The sequence below is a fragment of the Canis lupus genome, chromosome 7 (genome assembly GCF_003254725.2).
Source record: "Canis lupus dingo isolate Sandy chromosome 7, ASM325472v2, whole genome shotgun sequence".
Lineage (NCBI taxonomy): Eukaryota > Metazoa > Chordata > Mammalia > Carnivora > Canidae > Canis > Canis lupus.
The window spans coordinates 74,683,546-74,707,759 of record NC_064249.1 but is presented as its reverse complement, the minus strand read 5'-3'; the positions used below and the strand labels follow the sequence as shown (position 1 = coordinate 74,707,759).

Here is a 24,214-nt window from a genome sequence, read left to right as displayed (position 1 = left end):
AGAGATGTGACCTACTCTCTCCTATAGGACAAGGGAAAAGCCCAGATGGGAGATCTGTGAATTCAGGCCTGGGTTAAGCCAGCAGTTCCGTGTGCACCTGTGACGGCAGGACCCACAGCAAAACAAGGCACTGTCCACAAGGTGAGCTGAAAGGTGCAGGTGCTACTCTGCCCCAAGTGCCTCCCTGAGCATCAATCCCTAGTCAAATGCCTAACTTTTTTTTGCTGTGTGAGCTTCGGTGTCTTTGTCACCCCTGCTGTCTGGAAGCCACCAGGTCCCTTAGAGCTGAGCAGTAACATCCCTCGGGGACTGATGAATTAAGAATTTTCAGCTAGACCTTTTTGAATGTGGCACATGGTGCTCTATCCTTGCAATAACCTGCCATGACCAGCGGTATCAGAGCCAGGGATTCATTCCTCGGGGACACCTGTCTCTCTGTGGTGGGTAGAATTACTTGCCAGGAAGAGCTTGTCACTGCCAGGACTGCTGACAACTGTTTCATGTGATGGAGTATCTATGGTGGCCTCTATGGTGGCTGGGAGCTTTGTTGACAAGAGGTGGCTATGGTGACAGAGAATGCTGAAGATCCCCCAGTGCTGGGAGTACACTCCCTGATTCTGGCCCCTGGCTGGAGCACTGTCACTGGCAACTACAGGACAGGCCACATGAGACACAGGGAAGGACAGTTTCCTCCAGACCAGCAAAGACAGTGCTTGGTTTTCATACCTGTTTTCTTGACTGTTGGACACAAAGCTACAGGACACTCACAGGTTAGTCCCCTATGTCTTGCTACATGTCCAGGTGTCCACAGGCAGGACGATGGTCGTCTGACCCAAGGTGTGGCAGTTCGCCCGCATTCACCCTGAGCAGACCCTCCCATTCCAGTTGCATGCAATGGACTTGGATTTCAGTGAAGCCCCGCCTGGTTGCGTATCTGCCCACCATGTCCCTCGAGGGCCCCAGACCCCGGTAGGAAACATCACACAGCCAGCCACACAGCCCAAGGAGGGATGGGAGGGCAGGGCAGGGGTTGCCGGCCGCTGGGACCAGCCAGGCGCTGACCTCTAGACTGAAGCAGCTCTGGCCTCCCTGCCGGCAGCTCCCGACGTCCCCATCAGCGCGGCGGTGCAGCTGCTCTGGCTCGTCCCCGCACTCCTGCCCCGGCTGCCACTCCAGCTGACCTCTCAGTTTGGACTGTTTAGGTGCATGGGAGGGATTGGGTTGGGTTTGGTTCTGAATTTTAAATAAACAATGAAGGATAAGGGGGTAGGGGTAGGGAGGGGAGGCTAAAGAAAACAAAGATGGGTAACAGAGACCACAGACACCACCACCGGATGGGGAAGAGCATGAACAGACGCAGTGCCGGGAAAGAGAGCCACAAGAACAGAACCCAGATGGGGATGAGCAAAATGGTAGCTGAAAGGTCTGAAAAGCAAAAAGGGAAACAGAATGGGGAGGAAGGCGGAACACCGGTTATGAGGCGCATGCAATGGGGATGCGTGAATCGGAGACTCCACCGCAAGCACACTACCCATGAAGGATACGGAAACAAGGCTCCTCCTTCCTCGCTTGTGGTCGAGCAGCAAAAGCCATAATCCAGGCGGCAGCTGGGTCATGCACCCAAGGGCGATGCATAGGAAAGCAGTCCTTGGAAGGCCACTCCACTCCGCCCTCACCCTCGGCTCGGGGAGGGCAGCGACTTTCTCCATCAGAACCATCTTTCTCCTGGGGCCAGCTCCCCACTCTGGCTCATCTTCCAGTGGGAGTGGCTGCCTAGGGCCTTTCGGACCTGTACTGCGTCCCTTTGGCCATCAACCCAAGTAGGGATGCAAACGCTCCTGGGCAAGTCTGCTAAGTATCCTGACTGTGAAATGAGTTTGTACTTTGTTTAAACTCCTCTGGCTTCTTCATCAAGACAGCTGGTCATTTGAGACATCAAAAAAAAAAAAAAAAAAAAAGGAGAAAGGACAGACTGCGTCGACCCCTATCGCTTCCATTGGGGTGAGCCTTGTGTCATGAGGGAGGGCCTCTAAGCCAAGAGCACCGGCGCAGTTAAAAAAAAAAAAAAAAAAAAAAAAGAAGAAGAAGAAGAAGGGGAGGAAAATAAAATAAAACTAAAAAAAAAAAAAAAAAAAAAAAAACCCAACCAATAGAAAGGATTTGGTTGACACTTGAGGCTTTAGTACAATGCAGGTTTGAAATCATAACCAAGCAGCCGTGAGCAGAATGAGTTCAAGTGCAGCAATGCCAGCAAGAAGGAGGAAGAGCAAAACGGAGCAGGGAGGCAGAGCCAGGAGCCCCCTTACCTGCAGGTCCGGGACCAGCTCCTTCCCCAGGTTCCCGACGGGGGAGTCCCGGGACACGGAAGTGACGGTGGAGAGAAAGCTGGAAGACTCTGTGAGGTGAGGCAGGGGGGACAGGCCTTCCAGGCGCTCCCGCAGGCCATCCCCGATTCGGTTCACCTGCTCCAGGAAGGCCTGCAGCTCCTTCCTGAAAGCCTTCATCCTCGAGTTGATGGTCCCCAGCAGTGGGGGCTCCTTCTTGCCCCCCTCGCCCGTCCCCCCCGCCCCCTGGATGTCGGGCCCTGGCAAGGCCTCGCCACTGCCCAGCAGCCCCACATCGTCCCCGAAGCCCGCGGTGTCCGTGATGAGGCGCTCCACTGTTCGCTCCAGGCGCTCAGCCTCGTGCTTTATGCTCGCCAGGCACTCGGTGTCCTCCCTGGCCCGCAGGAGCTCGGCGGGACATGGCTCGCTCGCCTCCGATGGCTTTCCGCTGCCGAAGCCCGACGTCTTCTCGCACATCTCCTCTGAGTCGCTCTCCCCGCCAATAGGGCCCTCCCGCTTGGGCTGGGGCTGGCGGCCTTCCTCCCCATCGCTCTCCTTCTTGCCCTGGTCGCTGTCTGCGTCGCTGTCCCGGGGGCTGGGGGCACGCAGGCCTAGGTGGGCAGCCAGGTCATAGCGCTGCACATTGGACAGTAGCACCCGGTTCTCATACTGCAGCTTCAGCACCTTCCCACTGAGCTCATTGATCTGTAGGCGCGCCGACTTGAGCTCCTCCTGCAGAGGGGCCCCGCTGCCCACGCCCTTGCCCGCGCCATCCGCCAGCCACCCTGGCTCCGGCCGAGGCTCAAACTTGAACTTGTTCAGCTCATGGGTCAGCTGCCGGTTGTGGTCTTCGATCTCAGATATGGACCTCCGGAGCAGCTCCGCTTCCTCCTCCACGAACTGCAGGTGCCGGCGGAGCTCCGTCGAGGACTCCAGGGAGTCACCGAAGGGTGAGGTAGGAATGCCTGTGATGTGGTCCCGGCCTGTACCCTCTCGCTCGTACTGGAGCCTCATGTCCTCCATTTCTGCTTTGAGGCCTCGGTTCTCCACCTCCAGTTCCACAATCTTCCGGCCCAAGATGTTGGCCTCTTCCTCCACCAACTTCAAGCGCAGCTTCAGCTCAGCCTCCCTGGTGCTGGGCGGCCCCCCGGCTTCCCCCGTGGGGAGGGGGCTGTCCACGTCTCCATAGAGGGTCTTGTACTTCTGGAGCTCCTGTTCCAGCTCGTCCTTCTCCTTCCCCAGCTTGGCCATCTTTTTACGCATCAGGGAGCCTTCCTCTTTGGCAAACTGAAGCTGGCACTTCAAATCGGCACTGTCATCCTGCCAGGAGAGAACAGCCCGAGAGAAGGGTTATTTGAAAATACCAAATGTTCGTGTTTTGGATGATTTCCCTCGCACCTCGCCCCCAACACACAGACACACAAACACAAAACAATGATATTTCTATCAGTGCGTCGAGTTACAGGTAGAAGGAGCCAAGGCAGAGCCAAGGTGAGCCCAGGCCTTCACAGAAGGAACACTGCAAAGGCCTATCTGTTGCTTTGTCACAGAAACCAAAGAAACCAAACAGTGCATTTGGAAAAAACAGGTACATGGAGTCCATCATACAGGTGATGGGTGAAGGGGATGGAAAATGAAATGCAGCCCAGTGTCTGTGGGCAACACAGTGGTCCTTCATTTCACTTTGTGGGTCCAATCTGACTAATCACCAGTACTAGGTACCAGAACCCCTGAGAGGTACCAGAGTCCCTCACTAAGCCTGGTATAGCAGACAGGCTTCAGTAGCTGCTTCTACCTGTTGTCACTCCCTCCCTCCACAGTGTGGACCTCCCTCATGTAGAGTGGCCAGCCACCCACTGGTATTACCAGCACGGGGAAGCCCCGATCAGAGCCTGGCACTGCCCAGATGTTCTGAGACCCTGAGACATGGCAATTCACCTCTATTTCTCCCCTGGCCTCCCCTGCTCCAGCGTAACACAAGGACGATATGAGGACAGACATGGGATGAAAGGCAGGAGGGGGCTTTGGAACCTGCTCTGTGGAGTAAGTATCATGCTCTTTCAGTTAGGATGAACTGTGACCGTAGACCTAACCCCTGAGTTACTGACAACGTTTCACCAGGCAAGGGCCACGTCAGAGCCTTTGCTTCTGTCTCATTCCCTTTACTTGCTGCAACACAGCGGGAGATGAAACTCAGAAACTCAAGGCCAGAGTTAAGTGTTTCAAAATCAGGGAAGTGGTTCTCACTGAAATCGCTAGAGGGTTCTGGAGGGTCACCAAAGCACTCTCTGCTACTAAAAGCCCATATGATGTGGCTGAGGTCCTGAAGGCATATTTAGGACCATTTGGGAAGTTGATTCTGCCTTTCCAGGGCAGATCCCAATGCCTGAGAATCGTATGGACTCTGATGTGGGCTTACACAAGTATTTCAGTGAATTCAGTGAATGGGAAAAATGAGCGATTGCATGAATCATTCCTCTTTGATTGGCTATCAGAAGCTTCAGAAGGACAAAGTCCTTGGCAAAGGCTTCCCCATCACCCAGAGAGACTCAACAATGAGGTCCATGGTAGCCATTCCCCAGCAGCCCCAGGGGAGGGAGAGTCATCAAACCAAACTCCTGAACAAGTCAACTCTGGGGAAGAATGAACTTTCAGATCATTGTGCTCAAATGGTTAGGCAGCTTTCACACTCAGGGAATAGGGCTATTCTTTGCCATGTTCTTCCTGCATGCTCCCCATTGGGTAGCAAGATATACAAATACCCACCTTGGTGTCTCCCAACTGTCCTCCTTCTATCCTGTCTAGATCCTGCCTCCTACAGCCCAAACCCATGGAAGGAAACAAAAATGACGTGACAGGGAAGAAAAATCTAAGGCCAACTGTGAGCCAAAGGCCATGTGGCTGTAAAGACACATTGTATATAATCCTAATACTAAGGGAAAAAAGCATGATTTTTTGCATGTTTGTTTGTTCATTCATTCATTCTTTCAGTGAATGTCGGGAATCATTATGTATCAGAAACTGGTACATTACTTTTAATTGACCCCAGCTTCTTAAAACTGTCGAAAACAGATCAAAAGCAGCCTTTTATTTATTTGATAAACATAGATTTACAAGAATCTGTGCATCCAAATACACAGAAAGAGGTCTCTGCTGTTCACAGGAAGAAACAGAGTTTAAATGAGCAAACATACATCCCAGTGGAGACAGACTGTGAACACTATGTAAAAGGATTAGTTTGGGAGTGAAAAGCCTAGGATGGGAAGACAGTGAGGTGCTCCTGGCCCCAAAATTCACTTGATAGCCAGCATATGTTCTTTGTCCCAAATCACCTAAATGGTCCTGTCTCTACCCTGAAGTGCAGAGAAATTCATCTTGGTGCCTGTGGACAGCAGCTAGTATCATGGAAGAGATCACCAGACCCAAGGGGACGCCACCACCTGCCCACTTGGAGCCTGGGCAGACCCAGGAATGGGCATGACCACCTACTGTGACCAATGTCCGGCCCCCACTTCCATGGACATCTGCAGCTCTTGAGGCCCTAGTATGGTGGAGGAAGGTTGGAAATGGGCAGACAAGGGGCAGCGTTACCTGCATAGATCAGGCAGTTTTGGTCTCAGACCAAGATCTGGGAGTCCTGGGGGATCTTTCCTGAGGGTCTTCCCCTAAAAGTTGAACTCAGAAACCGAGTAAAGGGGTGGGATCTCTGAGAGGTCTGGGGAACCCAGGCCTTCCCCAACGGTTCTGAAACACTCAGCTCCAAGTGCTCAGGGTAGACAATCTCACAGAGCTCTCACATCACTGTCATTTCCGGAAACCTTAAACCTCACATCTCCTCTCCCCCGTCCACCACTCCCCATAAGTCTGACTACAACCAGAATTGTTCTCCTCCTCCTTGAACTGAGACCCCTGTCCATTCGAGAAGCAAGATTCTAGGACACACTTCAAGGAGGGTCCAATGCATAGGTTACCTGAAGACTGATAAAGTATCCCGAAAGTCTTCTTGTTCCTTAAAAGCAGAAACTACAACACATACCAGGAATTCTAACATGATTAAAGCGTGTTGTCATTTCTACTCAATACCCATGCACGACACTTAGATCTGCCACCAGTGCTAAAGCAGTTTTCCAAAGAAAGACAATCTCTGAAGCCAAGGGAATGTATGCATTTGGCAGAAGGGTCAGACTTGCCCACTCTGGTCTGGGTGGCTGGAGCTGGGCGCTGCCCAGGTGTGGTAGGGGGAGGCCTGGGGAGCCAGGCTCAGCCTGTTCTAGGGGCAGGGAGCTACTCCTTCTCAGAAGATGGGGAATCACAACCTCAGTGGGAGCAGCAGGAGACTGGATTCCCATCTTGTAACTACACACTTTCTAACACTCTGCCAAATTCCAGGGGAGGGTCTAGGCTGAATCCTGAGCTGAAGGATACCAAGCTCTGGTTTCAAAAGATCATGAGATAGCTCCAGGAATGCAGAATCAATGCAGAAGGTCCAGTCAGACTTTCCACACAACACAGGTCCTGTTGCAGGCAGAGAAGGCAAGCATGGTACAGAAGGGAGGACACACATGGGACCATCGCCATCACCACCACCACCACCACCACCACCACCACCACCAGCCGGAAAAGGCCTTGTCAAGCAACAAAAATATATCGCTCTGGGTATATATTCTTTGGCTTGCAAGTCTGATGTCCAGCCAGCACCCCAAGCGCTGACTACGCACATTCCTACCTTGCGCCGGGGTGCCAGTTTCCTTTGAGTTTTGGTTGTAGACCTGCAGTTTCCAAGGCGCTCGGTTCCACCACTCTGCTGGACAGAAACTCCTTTCTCAATGATAGTACAGGCAGAGGGGGAGCGGAACACATTCCCGGTGCCCGGAGTATTTCGCAAACACTCCTGAGTGTTGCTCAGCCTGAGTCACCCACAGGGGACTGCAGTGCCATGCTGGTCATTCCAGAATGGGGAAGAGGTTACCCTTTTAAGGGAGATCCTCCCTGCTCAAGAGCCAGGAAGCTGAAATGTACTCGAAGCCCATGAGGGTCCAAGACCCCAGCACAGAGCCTGCAGATTTTAGTTTCCCTGTTATCAGTAGATGTCAAAGTGAGATTAGGAGTAGAGAAGCCCAAAGGGAAAGGTTAATCTTTGACATTCTTCCTTCTTCACATGGCCCAGCCCTCCTTGAAGGCTATGCTGGGCATCAGTGAGTTTGGATAATGGCACAACCAAAGCCAATTGAGGGTGGAGTTCACGGGGCAGGCCAGTGGAACTCCAAGTTACTGGGACTTCTTGCGCCTATCAAATTACTCCTTGCTCTGAGAGCTTGGGTTGCTGATACCCCACTCAGGCCTTTGTTCTCTCCAATACCTAATGCTAGCAAGATCCTTTTTTTTTTTTTCAAAAAAGAAGAAGAAGAAGAAAGGAATCCAGTAAAGCAAGTGTTCAAAAGAGCTCAGGAAGTTCTGCAGAACACAAGTTGTGTACACAGAAAGGGTGAGGCTTGTGCCATCTCCCAGTGAGACCATTTCACTTTTAATTAGGACAGTTTAGGATACTGTTCAGCTTGCACATTAAAAAACAAACAAACAAACAAAAAAAACCCCCAAAAACACAAACCAACCCAACACCTAAAACAATAGCTTATGAATGACCCAACAGCACAGAGGCCATACTATTTTACTGTGTGAATGATGCTGAAGGCCAAAATATGTCTTATCATTTGTGAGTACTGCCAGAGAGCCCTAAATTATATCAAATTATGTTTTGCAGAGTCCGTTTGTTCTCGTCTTTCTTGAAGAAGTCACCAGCTTATCAGTGCGAGAAACAAAAACAGAGAAGCTGGTGGTTTAGAGTGAACCTTTTCACCCTATGGAGATTTTGAATGAGTCCACATTTTTTGGCAGGTAATGTTTCTTTGAATATTTTAAAGGCAATGCTAACACTTTGGAGACAATTCAAAATGAAGTGACTGCCCCTCAAGAGATGTAACATTAGAACAATGCCTCTGCTTACCTGGTTAAAGGTTTTCTTTTCTTTGTACGTTTCTCGGTTGCCTCTTCTTTTCAGGGAACTCTGAAATAGATCCAAGGGACATTCAGTTATGGGAGGAGGTCACATACAGGAGCTATGCTAGGGTCACATTGTCCCCACCAGTCAGGGGCACATGCAATGGACTGAGGTTCTTTTTTTTCCCCACTGGAATCAAGGAACCACTTAGAGTCAATGTTTAAAAACTGGTGAGAGAGCTTAGCAAGGTCTTTGAGCCATCATGATTGTATTTGGAGTATTCCTCAATTATTCAGTTTAATGATAATGGATGTTGGTTTGGATAATTTATAAAAATGGGAAGATAGGAGAAAGGTAGGCAGTATTTCTGGAGCTACCTTACCTTTCTTAATTATGTTTTGTTGGGGCTAATATCAAAATTAGTTGGTGTTTCCTGAGTACCTATGGATAAATGGCCAGATCACAAAGTGATAGGAAGGGAGAGAAGGGTGGCCTGCGCTTATGGAAAAAACCTAATCCAGGATGCAGCATTCTTCATGCAGAGCCCCCTTCCAACTCATGACTAAACCTACATCTTAAAGGTCTTGTAAGTCCATAATACATTCATGTGAAGAGGCCCTGACTGTCCTTCACTGGGCTAGGTCCCTGCCTAGTTTCATATACAATGCAGCACACCCCTGCCTGCTATCAGCAAGAAATATGTCTGAAATACAAACATGAATAGAAATAAAAGGGTAGGGACGCCTGGGTGGCTCAGCGGTTGAGCGTCTGCCTTCAGCTCAGGGCGTGATTCCGGGTTGGGGATTGAGTCCCTCATCAGGTTTTCTGCGCGGAGCTTGCTTCTCCCTCTGCCTGTGTCTCTGCCTCTCTCTGTGTGTGTCTCTCATGAATAAATAAATAAAATTTTAAAAATAAAAAAAAAAAATAAAAGGGCCAAGAGATGTCTGAAATAGAACAGCAGGGAGCCAAGGCACTCCCTGCTAATGTAACGTATGAAGACCAAGAGAACTGGCTGGAAGAGCGAGAAGCATCCTAGGAGGCGAGACACACAGATGTGAAACCTTGAAAAGATGAACAAAATCCTGAGATAAGTGGGGAGAAGGTGGTTTGGAAAGTTAAAGACTTGTCGGCTCTCCTTTAGACCCCAGCAAGCCAGTGAGTGGGAAGGCGGTCTCCCTGATGGCTACCTGCCCACTTCTGCAGCCTTGCCCTACACAAGGCATGAGGCATGGACCTGGAACATTGGACCCTCCTGGAGTTCATCAGAAGAGGGCTCAGAGCCTCTCTGCTCATTCCTTTGCAGCAGTGCCCCTGCCCAAACAGACTGGGAAGGAGGCTCTCATGCACTTCTATCAGGGTCAGACCTACGGTAATGAACTTAGATCTATGTGTATTCAAAATGCCTCACTCACAGAAGGCCAGGGAGTGCCATTTAATGGATGAATTTCAGGGCTATGAAACAATTAAAAATTCCAGCCGTCCCTTAGCCTCTAGGGGACCAGAGGCCTGGAGGAAAGAAAGGCAATTGAGAGAGTGAGAAGATTACAGAATCAGCATGAAGTGTGGGCACTCTCAGGTCAGCCACGGCACAGTGTGTGGAAGCTTACTGTTTAGGGTTAGGGTTAGGGTTAGGGTTAGCTGCAGAAGCAGCTTTGTTTCCTTTAGTCTTTCTGGTAAAAGCAGGGTCAAACCACAAAGATATAACGAATCTCTTCCAACAGGTTATGTTAAACCTGTCTTAAGAAGAGATTTACTGCCCATAGTCCGTAGGCTTTCCAAGATTCTTTGCGCTGCAATGAAGGAGCTTCTTTGATTTGAATGAGCTGAACAAGATGAACACTTCCGATGGTTCACTACAGAGAAGAGTTACAATAAAGAAGCAAGGAGACAAACCATTCCAGAGGCTTCAGCCTCTGGGACTTAACTAGGACTGCAGTGAATGGTGAGCCTGCCTCTGCAAGCCACCCTGCACTGCAACATGTTCTCCCAATGAATGCAAAGCACATTCTGCACACCCAAGAGGAAAGTGAGATGAAGTGAGATGAAAGCTGGAAATGGAGACAGAAGAATGATGGTGCCATTTAGGTGTGGGAAGAAGGGCCTAGGCGAGCTCCTGCTGGGAGGCAGCCAATGGGGAGCCTGTGTACGGATTCCTCTGACTCTCCTGATGGGTCTTTCTCCTTGCTAAGCCCCGAGTACAACTGCCTCTGAGTCCTGTGATCCTTCTAGTGAATCACAGAATAGGTGGGGGGCCGTAGGATTCCCAACACGGATCCCAGTCACAGTGACAACTAAAATGACGAACAACGCGAAGATTAAAGTTAACCAGAAATTGGCCAAGACCTCTACGAAAGAAACCATACAATTTTGGTGACAGACATAAAGAAATGCTTGATGCTGTCCGAGGGAAAGACCTTATTTTATAAAGATGTCACATTTCCCCCACATCATTGTAAGTACATCATTTTAACCAAATTCCTCTCTTTCCATATATATATATACACACACACACATATGTATATATATATGGAAACTATTTACGAGTGTGTATATACATACACACATACATACACACACATGCTATTTGCACAGATGTGAGAGGGGAGCGAAGAGTACGGAAAGACTTGACACAGTGACTCAAAAATTCATCTGGACCAGGGGTTGGCAAACTAAGGCCTTCAGGACAAATCAACCCACAGCCTGTTTTATAAATGAGTTGCATCGGAGCACAGTTTTGTCTATTACTGTCTGCTTCTACTTTGTACTACAGAAGCAGAGCTGAGTAGCAGTGACACACCATATGGTCTGTAGAACCTACAACATTTACTATCTGGCCCTTTTCAGAAAGCTTGCTGACCTCTGGTCTAGAAAAATAAATTGGTAACAAGAGCCAAGAACACTTTGAAAAGGAAGAAAAATGACAGTAGGTTTGCACTACTAGACATAAAAATACAGTATAATGGTTTGGTGCTGGTACAAAATTAGATAAATGGAACAAAACACAAAGCTCAGAGATAAACCAGAGAGGAAACTATCCAGAACTAAGTCCCAGAGGCTGAGAGTAGATGAGCTTTTAACAACTGATACAAATAGCATCTTAAAAGTAGGGGAAAGAATGGCCTATTTTGTAGATGTTGGAGGAACAATTAGCACAGAAAAAAAAAAAAAAAAAAAAGGAAGATCAATACCATGTATCAAAAAAAAAAAAAAATTCCAGATGAATTAAAAACCAAGATGTATGAAATCATAAAGGAACTAGAAAGAAAGCAATGAATTTCTGTTTGTTCTTGGGGCATAGCTTTTTTTCTGTGTTTACAGAGAAACAAAAGCCAACACATCCAACAAAAAGATTGGTCATGTGGATTGGTAAGACTCTAAATGTTTATGTATCAAAAAAATCATTTATTAAAAAGCAAAAATCAAATGACCAAATGGACAAAAAAAAGATTTTCCTAGTGTAAGGCGGACAAAAGAGTGATATTTGGCAAGCAACAGGAAAACTGCTGTAATTAAAAAATTAATGGTCGACAAACACATGATTACTTGCAATTGAAATAAAGTATCATTTTTTCACTTGGAGGTCTGCACACCAAAAGACTCATGACACCTAATGTTAGCAGATGTCCACAGAGGCAGGCACTTCCGTCCAGATCAGTGAGTGAGGATTTCCACGGCATTCCCGGCAGGCAACTGAGCATGGCAAAGGCACACAGTGTGTGCCAGGAATTCCACCTCTGGAAATGACTTAAGTCCTGGAAATGACTCAGATGGCCCTCACTTAACCAGTATTAATCCAATATCTACTATGTTGCCTTGTCTGGGCAACAGAGTAACAAGTCTTTGGGTTTTTAGAAACTTATATGAGAGTATGCAGAGTCAGACAATAAGAAAGGAAACAATAAGAATAAAATAAGTTCAGGGACCTAAGGGAACAGCAGAGATGGGGAGGAAGATTCATGGATCACAATGTTGATCACACTACCTTGTATAATAGTGAATGAATTCTGTGGAGGGCGTTAAAATTAAGTTTTTGAAGAATTTTTAAAGATTCAGGAGAAATACAACACATTAAAAGAAAAATGCAGGTTATAAACGGCATGTATCTTGTGATTTCAATTTACAGCTGATACAATGCAAATATATGCACGTATTATGTATGTACGTCGGAAATGCAGACTGGAGAAACAGGTATCAAGTATTTCATCCTACAGTGACAGAATTGTGGGTGATTTTAATTTTCTTTTTTTGTGGCTTTTTATAGTCTCTAAATTACCTAGAGTGAATATGATTTCCTTTACAATTAAAAAAAAAAACAACTCAGGGAATTATTAAAGAGGTCAGAGAAAAGAGGCCATCACTGATCTCTGATGAAGGATTACAGTGGTGTTTTATCAGAAATTATCTGCCAGCTTCTTGGATCTCTTTTTGTAAGCTGACGTTGTTTTCATTAGCCTGGCATTTCTGGTATAATCTATGTGTATATCGGCTAAAAAGGCCAGGAAGCCCCCTGAGGAGTGAGGGAATCCACCAGGTACTGCACTGCACTGCAGGTCCCCAGCATCTGGCTCCCTCTCGCCGACTGCCAGGTAGTCACAAGGCCCCCAGCCTGGGGTAGAATGTCTTTCTGGGCTCACCTGCTACGAGTCTCATCCAAGGTAGCTAGCTGAGTGCTTTGGGTATACTGGCCAAGGGACCCTGGGTGTAGGATGATTCATATGCACGTAATTCATGGCCAGTTTATTTCCCTAGATGACTCAGAGATCCAGTGGAGAATCTCTTCCAAGAAACAATAAGAAAAAGAAGAAAATGTTGACCATCAAATAAACTGAACCCAGAACAGAGGATTTGCTTGCTGATTCATTCTGCTCCTTTTTAGTCTGGCCAACTGCCAACAAATCAACTCTAAGTTCCTATAGAAAAGGGGGAAAATTGAGTTTCTGACTCCAAACTGAATCCATCTAAGGCTGATGCATTTGCTGAGTATTGAAAATGATTAAATAAAATACGAAGTTAGGCAATTATTTGGACTTTCAAGTCATTTCTTAATGTTTCCTATTTGAAGTTAGCCAGTTTCTTCCAGGCAATTTCAGAAAAAGGAACAAGCTCTCAATTGCTAAAGCATTTCAGAGATAGGGCTTTGAGCTTAAAATTTAGATTAGTAATAAAGAGAGACAAAAATTAGGATGCTGTGAATCATGAGTGAGGATGGGAAAGAGGGTACAGATGTAGGCAGATGACTTTCAGAATTCTTACAGATCCTTACTATTTAGAAGTTGTTTAGGCTTTTTTGGGCTGATTTACAGCACATGTGCTTATAAAATTAGAATAAGAACATGAAGGTACACAGGCCTTCTTTCTTTTTAGGAGAGGGTTACCAAGATTCTTTCATCCACATTAGTCCTCACGTAAGTGTTGTGGGATGTGAAGGGTACGAATTATTAGCTTCTCCTCCAGCTAGAAGCACCAGATCCTGGCTGGTAGATACCTTTTCACTTTTCAGCTCCCAGAGAGCTCCCAGGGAGACCAGTTCTCAACATGCCATGGAACCACTGCACTCAGCTGAAGTCCACTGCACCAATGTTATACTGCAGGGCCCTGTAAACCAGCCCCCCTCGGATTCATACCCTACGTGGCCACAACCACTTTCTCTTGGCTGTTTGGGAGAATAATGGCAGATATTAACAATGACCATTTCTTGGGCACATACTCATGCCAGGAGCAATGATAAACTCTTTCTTTCTTCCTTTCTTTTTAAAATTATGATAGAGAACGAGAAAGAGGCAGAGGGAAAGGGAGAATGTCAAGAAGTCTTCCCGCTGAGTGTAAAGCCCGACATGGGGCTCAATCTCATGACCCTGAGATTGTGACCTGAGCAGAAACCAAAAGTCAGATGCTCAACCCACTGAGCCACCCGGGTGCCCCACTAAACTCTTTCTTTACATGTCTGATCTAATCTCCTCCTCACAAAAGCCCCGAAGGGCATACATTATTATCACTGATAAACAGACAAGAAGATACGTCAGAAATAAGGTGATGTCTCCAGGTGCCCCAATCTCAGAGGTGGGGCTCCAACCCGAGCCTGACTCTGCCTCTTTCTTCACAGTCACAGCCCTGAGACCCTCCCGGCTGACCTCTGGGCCTCTGACAGCCCAATCTGCCAATCTGGGCTGCTTTTCTTTTTGTTTTCTTGAGGTTTTCAAGCCCCAAACTGCTGAGTCCTCTCACACAAAGAGCCTCTCCTTTCTCTAGCAAAAGAGCACAAAGCGCTATTACCAGAATGGTTGCAAATTGCTCTGCTCACGAGGTACCTCATGGCTGTGAAATATTTGTTGGCACTGGTGATTTCTGAGGATCTGAGGCTGCGGACAGCACAGGTCCTTATATGGAAAAGACAGAAACTATGATCAGAGGACAAAATACCACAAAGTAAGTGAGGAGAGGAGAAGAAACTACATTGAAATGCTCTGGTGGAAGAAAGGTAACAGCCATAAATGTCAGAACTGGTTCAGATCCCAGCACCCACAGCTAAGAGGGAGGAGGCCAAGAGGACAACAGCCTGGCCACAAGCCACAGCACCTGGACTGCGAGACCCACCTCAGAGGGACAGAGACCACCAGCACACCCAGGCTACCTACCAAATGCCACTTTTTCTTGGGAAGAGACAGGTTGCTGCTTGTGCACATTTGGGGAACAAGACACATATCTGCTTTGCAGTAGAGACTGGTTGATGCATTTTAAGACTCAGAGACATTAATTTGGAGGCCTAGTATTTGGAAAATTGTGGCAAAAACATACTACAACACAACACAAAATAAATGAAACTGAAGGTGATAAAGCAACAGTGTAGATTATTAATATGCAAACAGAAACAATGGAAAATCTGACCATCACAAGACCAAAATGATGATTCTACAAAAAATAGTGTCCTTCCTCAAAATTACAGGAACTCCCAGTGGGCACACACACAGGCACTCAGGAACATCATCAAGCATTGCATGAAATATTGAATTAGAATCTCTATTTCAGAAGCTTCCACTGACTCACTTAGGTGATAAATAAGTGCCCCTAGGGCTTCATGAAAGTTGAAAATCTATAAAAATGTATGCTATTTGTCAAGTAGAACTGAAGATAAGGTTTGTGTCTTATTAATAATAATCAGTTCCTGGCTCCCATTGGTCTGGCAAAAATATACTAGTTCACTGAGAGATGCAAATTATAGGCAAATTATTTCCCAGTCTAACAAAACAATACAAAAGAGTTAGAAGTACTTTGAGAAACAAAACAAAGCTGGGGTGGCTGGATGGCTTGGTCAGTAAAGCATGTGACTCTTGATCTTGGGGCCATGGGTTTGAATACCATGTTGTGTAGAGATTGCTTTAAAAAAAGAAGAGCCAAAAAATACAAACAAGTTATATATTAAAATGTTGTCCCCTTTTTGCAGAAAATTAATCACTCATTTTTTTCAGGTGCACATAACATAAGAAAATATTTAGTACTTTGTTCAGTTTTCGAACAAAAGAGCATATGAAAAAGTTCTGAATTACTTGTGGTATATTTCATAATAATCAGCCATAACATACTTTGGATCTTCTAAATTTACTCTGAGTATTGTTCTAAATGATAGAGTGTGCTATGAATAAAATTTATGTACACATTTATCAAAATTCAGTGAATATAAATTTAAGATCTGTGCATTTCAATGTACATAAATTAACTCAAAAAAAGTATAAGCAGGAACAGCTGGGTGGCTCAGTGGTTGAGCATCTGCCTTTGGCTCAAGGTCCGGGGATAGAGTCCCACATCAAGCTCCCTGTGAGGAAGGAGCCTATTTCTTCCTCTGTCTATATCTCTGTCTATATCTCTGCCTCTCTCCTCCCTAGTGGAGTCCTACCTCAGCAGCAGCGGCATTATTTTTATTTTTATTTTTTACAAGATTGATTTATTAACTATGATACATACCACATAAGGCCTTTTCAAATTTTTACACCATTCCCATTGAGACGAGTACAATACTTGGTAGCAAATACATGATTTTAAAAAACAAAACCAAACAAAACCACCTCAGCCAGAGATGCTTCAGCCTTAGTCAATGGCTGACCATGCACTAAATCAGGTTGGAGCCTCAAAAAAACCCCACGTTTTTTTTTGTTTGTTTGTTTGTTTGTTTTTGTTTTTAAAAAAGGTCTGGAAATTAAGCAAACATTCCTAACACCAACGAGAGGATGTCCTGGTTAAAGCCCCTAAAATACATAGAAATAATTGTTATACTTTCTTTACATACAGTTCTCCATTTTTGCTGCAAAACAGAAATTTAGGCCCATGGCCAGACTACTAACACATATCAATACCATTAATATGCTTTTTTCTCAGGAAACTCAAAATATTTGTTAATTCAACATATATAAAGACAATTTAACATGTGTCTTTTATGAATAAATAAATAAAAATATTTTTTAAAAAAGGTATAAGCAAAAATTTAGTTAACAGTGTATATTTACTCATTCATTTGGGGAATATAAATAATAGTGAAAGGAAAAATAAGGGAAGGGAGAAGAAATGTGTGGGAAATATCAGAAAGGGAGACAGAACATAAAGACTGCTAACTCTGGGAAACGAACTAGGGGTGGTAGAAGGGGAGGAGGGCGGGGGGTGGGAGTGAATGGGTGACGGGCACTGGGTGTTATTCTGTATGTTAGTAAATTGAACACCAATAAAAAAATAAATTAAAAAAAAAACAGTGTATATTTAAGGAAAGTGGATTGGTGGCTACATTTTCAAATGTTTAAAAAATAAGATGGGTTAATAGATAAAGAGATGGATAGATAAATATATGATAAATCATGTACAATAAAATGTTAATGCAGAATTTAGATGGTGAGTATACTAGTGTTCACTATAAAATTCCTTAAGCTTTACTATACGTCTGAAAATTTCCATAGTGTTGGAAAAAAATCATGCATATAGATTTCCAATTTCACTGAAAACAGCTGATACAATATTGTACAGCCACTAAAAATTATGATTACCAAAAATTTTTAATGACACGGGAAATTCTTCATAAAATGCCAACCTTTGAGATGTAGGATAAAAACATAAATTGAGTATCTCATCAAGATTAAATATTTTTGTCTTGTAAATATTTAGAAGCAAATACACTAAAATGCTAACAGGTCTTAGCAATGGGCAGCAGCACTGTGGGTGACTTCATGTTTTTCTTTACAGATTTTTAAAAAATTTCCCTGTAACAGTCAAAATTATTTTATATTATTTTTTCAAATCAGAAAAGTTATATTTTAAGGATAAGAGAATTGAGCCATAATGCAAACACACCCACTAAATCTACTACTGTGTTGCTTAGGCCCCGTCTCTCCTGAAAGCAAAGCCCTCAATGGACCAATGACCTCAAGCCCTCAAGTGAGATAGAAAGGAAATTAAGCTAAGGGATTAGCCCCTAGGCAGGATTAGCTCTGTGCTGCTGGAGATCATCAAATATATTCTCACACAGAGGACAAAGGAGGGCCTAATGGACATCTGGGGACACAAATGGATCTGAGATTCTAATCACCTCCCCAGCTGATGGCTTCCTCTTGAAGAGGCTCCCTGACCAGGCAGAGGCTGACTTGCTGACCCGTGTCTGTCCTGGAGCCCTGTTATCTGGAGGCACCACTCAGCTCCATTAATCATCCACCAAAGGCACTGAAATCTGGAAAGCATCACTGGCTAGCATTCTGCATAAGGCCAATCCTGTCCCTTTGGTAAATCATCTGCAATTCTCATCTCCAAACCAGAGCACCTGGGATTTCCGCCTCTAACGCACACTCTAGAGTGACTGAAGGGGAGAATGGAGATGTTCGCCCCATGGTTTCGTGACTCCTACGGAGCCAAAGCTCTCTTTATTCCCTGTTAGCCTGCACCACCATTTGGGGACGGCAGAGGATTCAATTAGGCAAGACAGTAACTGAGCTTCGAAATGAGGGGCAGGATGCTACTTGCTCTTGCAGCCAGAGAAACTCCCAAGGGCCCAGGAGCTGTGCAGACACTGTTGGAAGGGGCTGGCCTCTCCTGTGTCCTGAGGTGGGCCAACCGGTGAACACAGGGAAAGAATCATGCTTCCGGCAGAATATAACCTGGGAGGAACAGGACATCATGGCAGGAATATGGGCCCTGGGCTAAGGACACACACAGAGCAGAGCAGAGGGAAGGCCCTGGGTTGGAGCAGCTCTCTGTGGAAGAATGCAGACAGCCCTGGGTCCAGGTGATTAAGAGCAAGGAAGCCAGTTCTAGGATCTGTGGTGCTGTCTTCCGTGAACACATAGGAAAGAAGCCTGATGCCCAAAACCATGCATATTTCTGTTAGCCTATCATATCGATGAGACAGATCTAGACATATTGATCTAGACAGTGCTTAAAAACAATCAGCTGCCAGACCAGGTATACCTATTGCAGCCCCTCAACAGTTAAAGCAGGGGGGCCACCATAAGAGCCACTGTCATCGGCAAAGTCTTCCCTTCAGCCGACCGGGCCCCATGCTCTCACACTGATGGTGGCTGTGTCACAGAGCCCAAGGGCAGAAGGGTTCTTTATTTGGACTCAGCAACAGCATTTTGTTAGGATGGGCTGCATATAAATCCATTTGTGCAATCAAGCCAGATCCTAATGGCTTCTGAGTCGACAGAGGACAGAGGCTTAATCAGGAAACGCTGTCTGCCGGCAAGCTCATCCTGCTTCCTTCTCTGATGCATCTTCAGGACCACTGCCCACTGGGAAGATCACTCATCTCTGACAAGCCTGCGGCCTTGCTTCTGAGCCCTCGCCTGCCCCATGGTAAGCGCAGATGTCCCTGGTACCTCCAACCTTCAGATCTTTCAATGCTCCTATTCAGCAAAATCACCCCCACCCATAGCAGCTTGGGTTGGGAAGAGTGTAAAGAAAGGGATACTGCACAGGCCCACAGCACCTTATCTCTCCCAGTCTCCGGGACCAAGAGCAGGAATGGTGGTAAACTTGCAAAGGTTGCCTGATGCAGCTAAGGATGTGTGTGTGTGGAGGGGGGACTATGCCTCACTTTGGGGTGTTTTCTCTGAAGCAGGGATGAGGCTATTGATGGCTCAGCGACTTGGGGCTGAGGTATCTTTGCTTTGCCCAACAGCCATCTGTTCAGACATCTCTGGCCCCCTTGGGTTCACCAGAGCAAGTTCCTGTTCGATGTTTCCATTCTCCTCACATCACCAAACCTTTTTCAGGTTTCCAGAAAGAAAGTCACAGCCAGGTGCCAATCCCTTCACTCCCACCTGCTCTGTTCCTGCCTTGCTCAGGCGCACATGTGTGACCAGCACCACACATCTACTTGGGAAGCCACAGTGCTTCAGCAAATTAGCTGGAGTTCACAGAAAGAGTCCTCTGGAGGTTTAAGTAGCAAACAGTCTGGAAATGAGAAAATGCTGGTGGAAAGGCCATTTTTCATTCCAGTGGATGTCCACACAGCTCACACTTCCACAGGGTTTTGGTCACTTATCTCTGTATCCCACTAATTCACTCTGACTCTCTGGTTAGGCACTTTATTTCTTCCTTTATCATCTGGAGGACCCACACCTGAGAGCTTTCAGGTTGAATGTGGAATTTCAATTTTTTTTTTTTAAGTTGGCTCTACACCGAGAGTAGAGCCCAACGTGGGGCTTGAATTCACAACCCTGAGATCATGACCTGAGCTGAGATCAAGAGTCAGATGCTTTAACTGACTCAGCCACCCAGGCACCCCCTCAATTGGTTTTAAAAAGCTTTCAGAGTATGGCTTTAGAGAAACTTCATAAATTTGAATAAGTTTTTTGTATTCCAAAATTGGTTCACATCTTCATGAATTTTTAGCTTTCTAGCAAGCATGTGAAAACATGTATGTTTTGTGTGTAAAGGGGAAAGGTGGATGAAGACCACAGGCATTCATGTCCAAGTCAAGATACATCACTCATGGTCTGTGACACTGGGCTCGTTCCTTGAGCTCCTGGCACCCCAATTTCCATATTTTAAAGTGGTAATAATACTAATACCTATTTTATATAAAGGTTTCTTATAAGGACTAAATGAAATAGTATGTTCAGTAAAATGATAGCCGTGAAAAGCAAACATTAGTTAACTAATTATGATTCTTTTCTTATTAACATTTTCAGATGCTAATCATCTTCTCCCCAAAGTAGAGAGTAAAAACCATTATTATTCATTTAGGCTTTCTTCTCTCTACAGGACCAAAACCAATGTTTACAAAAATGTCTTTTTCACTACATGAGAAACGTTATGTTTGAAGTGTCCACTTTTTCAGCTGTGTGGTTTCTGTATATTCTTTTTTTGCATATGTAATGGAAATTGGATATTTTAGAACTTTAAATTCCTATCACAGGTCACATAAACAAATCTATTGTCTGTTACCAAGTCACAGAGGAAATTTTAACTTAAAAAGAACTTCTCTCCCACACTGAGCGGATGTTACCTCCATCATTTCAGGGAGGTGAGTAGGTCAGATTTTCTACAATGCACTTATATGTGCCAAGAACCACTGGCAAAGATGCGCAGGATGAGTCAAACCATGAGGAGAAAAATGAGGACACATGCTCTCCCTCACCATCAGATCCTGTCCGAGATAAATTCTCGGGAGGCACTCCTCCATGTGACTGACGAGGTTTTTGCATATTAACATAAAGTGAATACCAAGGCTTAGGGAGATGGGCTGAACGGTGGGATAAGGAAAAGCATCAATCAGGGGACTGGGAAATAAAGAGAAAAAATATTATGAAAGTTCTTCCACAAAACAGCTTCTGTCTTTGGTTTCATATGGAAACTGAGATGCACCGAGAGTGGGATGTGTTCTGGAAAGACCTCCTTGCTAGTCATGGCATCAGCCAGGTGTGCAAATACAGAAATCTCATTCGGATATAAACCAACATCCAATTGGGAAAAAAATGAGAAAAGAGAGATTCCATACTTTCTAGGCACTCAGGACAGGTCAGCCCCGTGTGTCCTGTTTGGCCCCCCATGGAAGCCCCACCGGCCTGCCGCCTGTCTGTCAGGAGGGCCCCTCTGGTGATATGGTTCTTTTCTTGGACACTGTCTTCCACCTTATTTCTAACCCCCCAAAACTGTCTGGGTTTCAGCTGTCCATTTTCTTCCGCACAACTGAAAATGGACACACTGTCTGGTCACAAGGTCTCCCGCACTCTGCACAGATACTGCACATTTTGTTATGAATTGGGACATTCTGAATGGGCTTGATTATGAATTCACATTCTAGGGTAGACATGTTCTGTGGGAGGCTAGCAGACTATCCCGGGCTACAAAATGTAGGAGGTTCTAGAAACCAAAAGATAATTAAGACACTGATAAAGAGGAGGAAGTATGTGCAGAAACTGAAATATAAGGGAGCACAGAAGCAGCGGTGGTGATTGTGAGGGTGGTGACAGGCAGAGACACAGCCTACAAAGCCCTGTGGTGGGGCAGGCTTTCCCCACACCGCCCCCCAACCTTCTTCTCTCATGCTCACCTCCACCTCTTGCCTGTCTCCAGAGCCCCAGATCTCCTTTCCGTCACCTGCACACAGAGGGTCCCCACTTGGTATCCTTCTGTCACACCCTGTACCCCATCAGTTGATACCTTATTCCTTTGTTTTGTTTGCCACTTATAATGCTCCAGTCTCCATCCTGTGGGGGGGGGGGGGCACAGCCTCCTTAATCTGTCCTGAAGAATGGAAGCCATGTGCTTCTCATCGACCCCTCTCTCCTTACCCTACATCTGTAACATGCCATCCACTGCACATAATTGCTTGCATTTGTCCTTCTCTTCTGCAGCTAAGACTAGATCACCTGGGCCATTTTTTTTTTGGAAGTCTCCCTGATGGTGACTACCCCTCATGCTATTTAGTAAGGTTTTCTTGGGGTGGAGGGCTCTGTGGTACTGCCATCTTGTTTATATGTCACTGTGCATTTGCCAGATGGCTTGCCTCAGGCTCAAAGACCATGTGCATTTTGTCTGTGGTGTCCATGGGCACGAGGGCAGATTTAACTATCCAGACTGCACAACACAGCCTCAATGGCTGGTTTTCATGGCAGCAAGTGGATGCTACTCCCTGATGTGGCCTTCCACCTTCTCTTGGAAAATCTCAACCTCCAGAAAGATACCTTTTTAAACACACTGATTATCAGAGATGAAAGCAGATACTTGCACAATAAAATTCACAGCAGCCAAAAGATGCAAGCAATCCAAATGCCCAGATGAGTGGATAAGCAAAATATGCTGTGTTCATACAATGGAATATTATTCAGCCATAAAAAGGAAGGACATTTTGATACATTGATGAATCTTGAAAACATGGTAGGTGATATAAGCCAGACAAAAAAAAGTAAAAATATTGCACAATTCCACTAATATGGGATACCTAGATGAGGCAAATTCATAGAGACATAAAGTAGAATAGAGGTTACCAGGGGTTGAGCGAGGGAAGAACAAGGATTTACTATTTAATAGATGCAGTTTCTGTTGGGATGATGGAAAGTTCTGGAAATAGTGGTGATAGTTGTGCAACACTGTGAAGGTCTCCAATGCCACTAAATTATATACTTAAGAAGGATAAAAATGGTAAATTTTATATTTCAGCACAGTAAAAAAAACAAAAACAAAAACAAAAACTAACTATATCTAAAATAGTCAAAGAGCCTTCTCCCTCTGCCTGTGTCTTTGCCTCTCTCTCTCTCTATCATAAATAAATAAAACATTTAAAAAAATTTTTTTAAAAAGGGGGATCCCTGGGTGGCTCAGTGGTTTAGCGCCGGTCTTTGGCCCAGGGCGTGATCCTGGAGCCCCAGGATCAAGTCCCACATCAGGCTCCCGGCATGGAGCCTGTCTCTCCCTCTGCCTGTGTCTTTGCCTCTCTCTCTCTCTCTGTCTATCATAAATAAATAAAATATTTAAAAAAAATTTTTAAATAAAATAAAATAAAATAAAATAAGTCAAAGAGCCGTAACAAAGCACTCCAAATAAACCTCTAGCAATGGATCACTATCGCTTATATTGTGAGTGTCACTGTACAATCCTGTGATTTATTTCATTTTCCATGTATACGATGCTATAGATTCTCTCTTTCCTTTTATGGCTAAGAAGCTAAGATTCACTGGTACTGTTTTTAATCTGTAAAACACACATTCAGATGGATTCAAACTGTTTATAAATGTTTTGAAGGCAGCTTTTAAACAGCGACCAAAGCTTTAGCAAGTTTTTTTCCTCAGAGGCCTTGCTTTTTTCTTTTTTTTTTTTAATAATGGCACATTTTAAAATTGTATTTTATGTATTTATGTATGTATTTATGTATCATCAAAAGTAGTTTTTCCTCTATTGACATTTTCAGTCCATACATTTTCACCCACTATTACATGCGGGCTCCCTTCATAAGAAACATAATTTCCCTGTGGTCATAACTTACTTGTGGAAAAAAATTCTTTTTTTTTTTTTTTTTTTTGGAAAAAAATTCTAAAATTTACCAGAAAATCTGGATTTTTTCATAGAGGTATAAAATATTGAAACTTATTGGAAGCAATGCAGCGGTATCTTCTTCTACAATACTTTGATTGCTTTTTGCATACATACACAGAAAAACATTGCTTCTTACAGAAATGGGGGAAGAAAACAGAATGAAAGGTGAAAAGTACAGACGCCTGGGGCTCAGTGGTTGAGCATCTGCCTTTGGCTCAGGTCATGATCCTGGGGTCCTCGGATTGAGTCCTGCATGGGGCTCCCCATGGGGAGCCTGCTTCTCCCTCCCTATGTCTCTGCCTCTCTCTGTGTCTCTCATGGATAAAATCTTTAAAAAAAGAAAAAAAGGAAAAAGCAGTTGGGGAGACTGGAGGTTAACAGG

At 45.2% G+C, this 24,214-nt stretch overlaps 1 protein-coding gene and 1 long non-coding RNA gene across 17 annotated transcripts in view; one reads left to right on the top strand and one right to left on the bottom strand.

Annotated features, from left to right (window-relative positions):
• The window catches only part of MTCL1 (microtubule crosslinking factor 1), a 128,599-nt gene that overhangs the window by 44,349 nt on the left and 60,036 nt on the right, over nt 1-24,214 (bottom strand). For 8 of the 15 annotated variants that reach the window (XR_004817191.2, XR_004817192.2, XM_035718732.2 and 5 more), the window contains exons 4-7: nt 8,329-8,388; nt 7,051-7,128; nt 2,307-3,644; nt 1,063-1,194 (exon numbers count right to left, since the gene is read on the bottom strand). Coding sequence is in view for 13 of the 15 variants with exons in the window: in XM_035718732.2 (XP_035574625.2) it covers nt 1,063-1,194; nt 2,307-3,644; nt 7,051-7,128; nt 8,329-8,388 (1,608 nt within the window). In the remaining 2 variants the exon portion in view is untranslated. The remainder of the gene's footprint in view (nt 1-1,062; nt 1,195-2,306; nt 3,645-7,050; nt 7,129-8,328; nt 8,389-24,214) is intronic. The other 7 variants (XM_049112923.1, XM_049112925.1, XM_035718730.2 and 4 more) reach the window with 3 other exon arrangements.
• LOC112648055 (uncharacterized) lies at nt 590-13,332 on the top strand. 2 transcript variants are annotated; one of them, XR_004817193.2, is made up of 4 exons: nt 590-770; nt 8,086-8,219; nt 12,446-12,510; nt 13,072-13,332. It is a non-coding gene; the product is annotated as an uncharacterized LOC112648055 (long non-coding RNA). The 2 variants fall into 2 exon arrangements; XR_003128704.3 differs by lacking the exon at nt 12,446-12,510.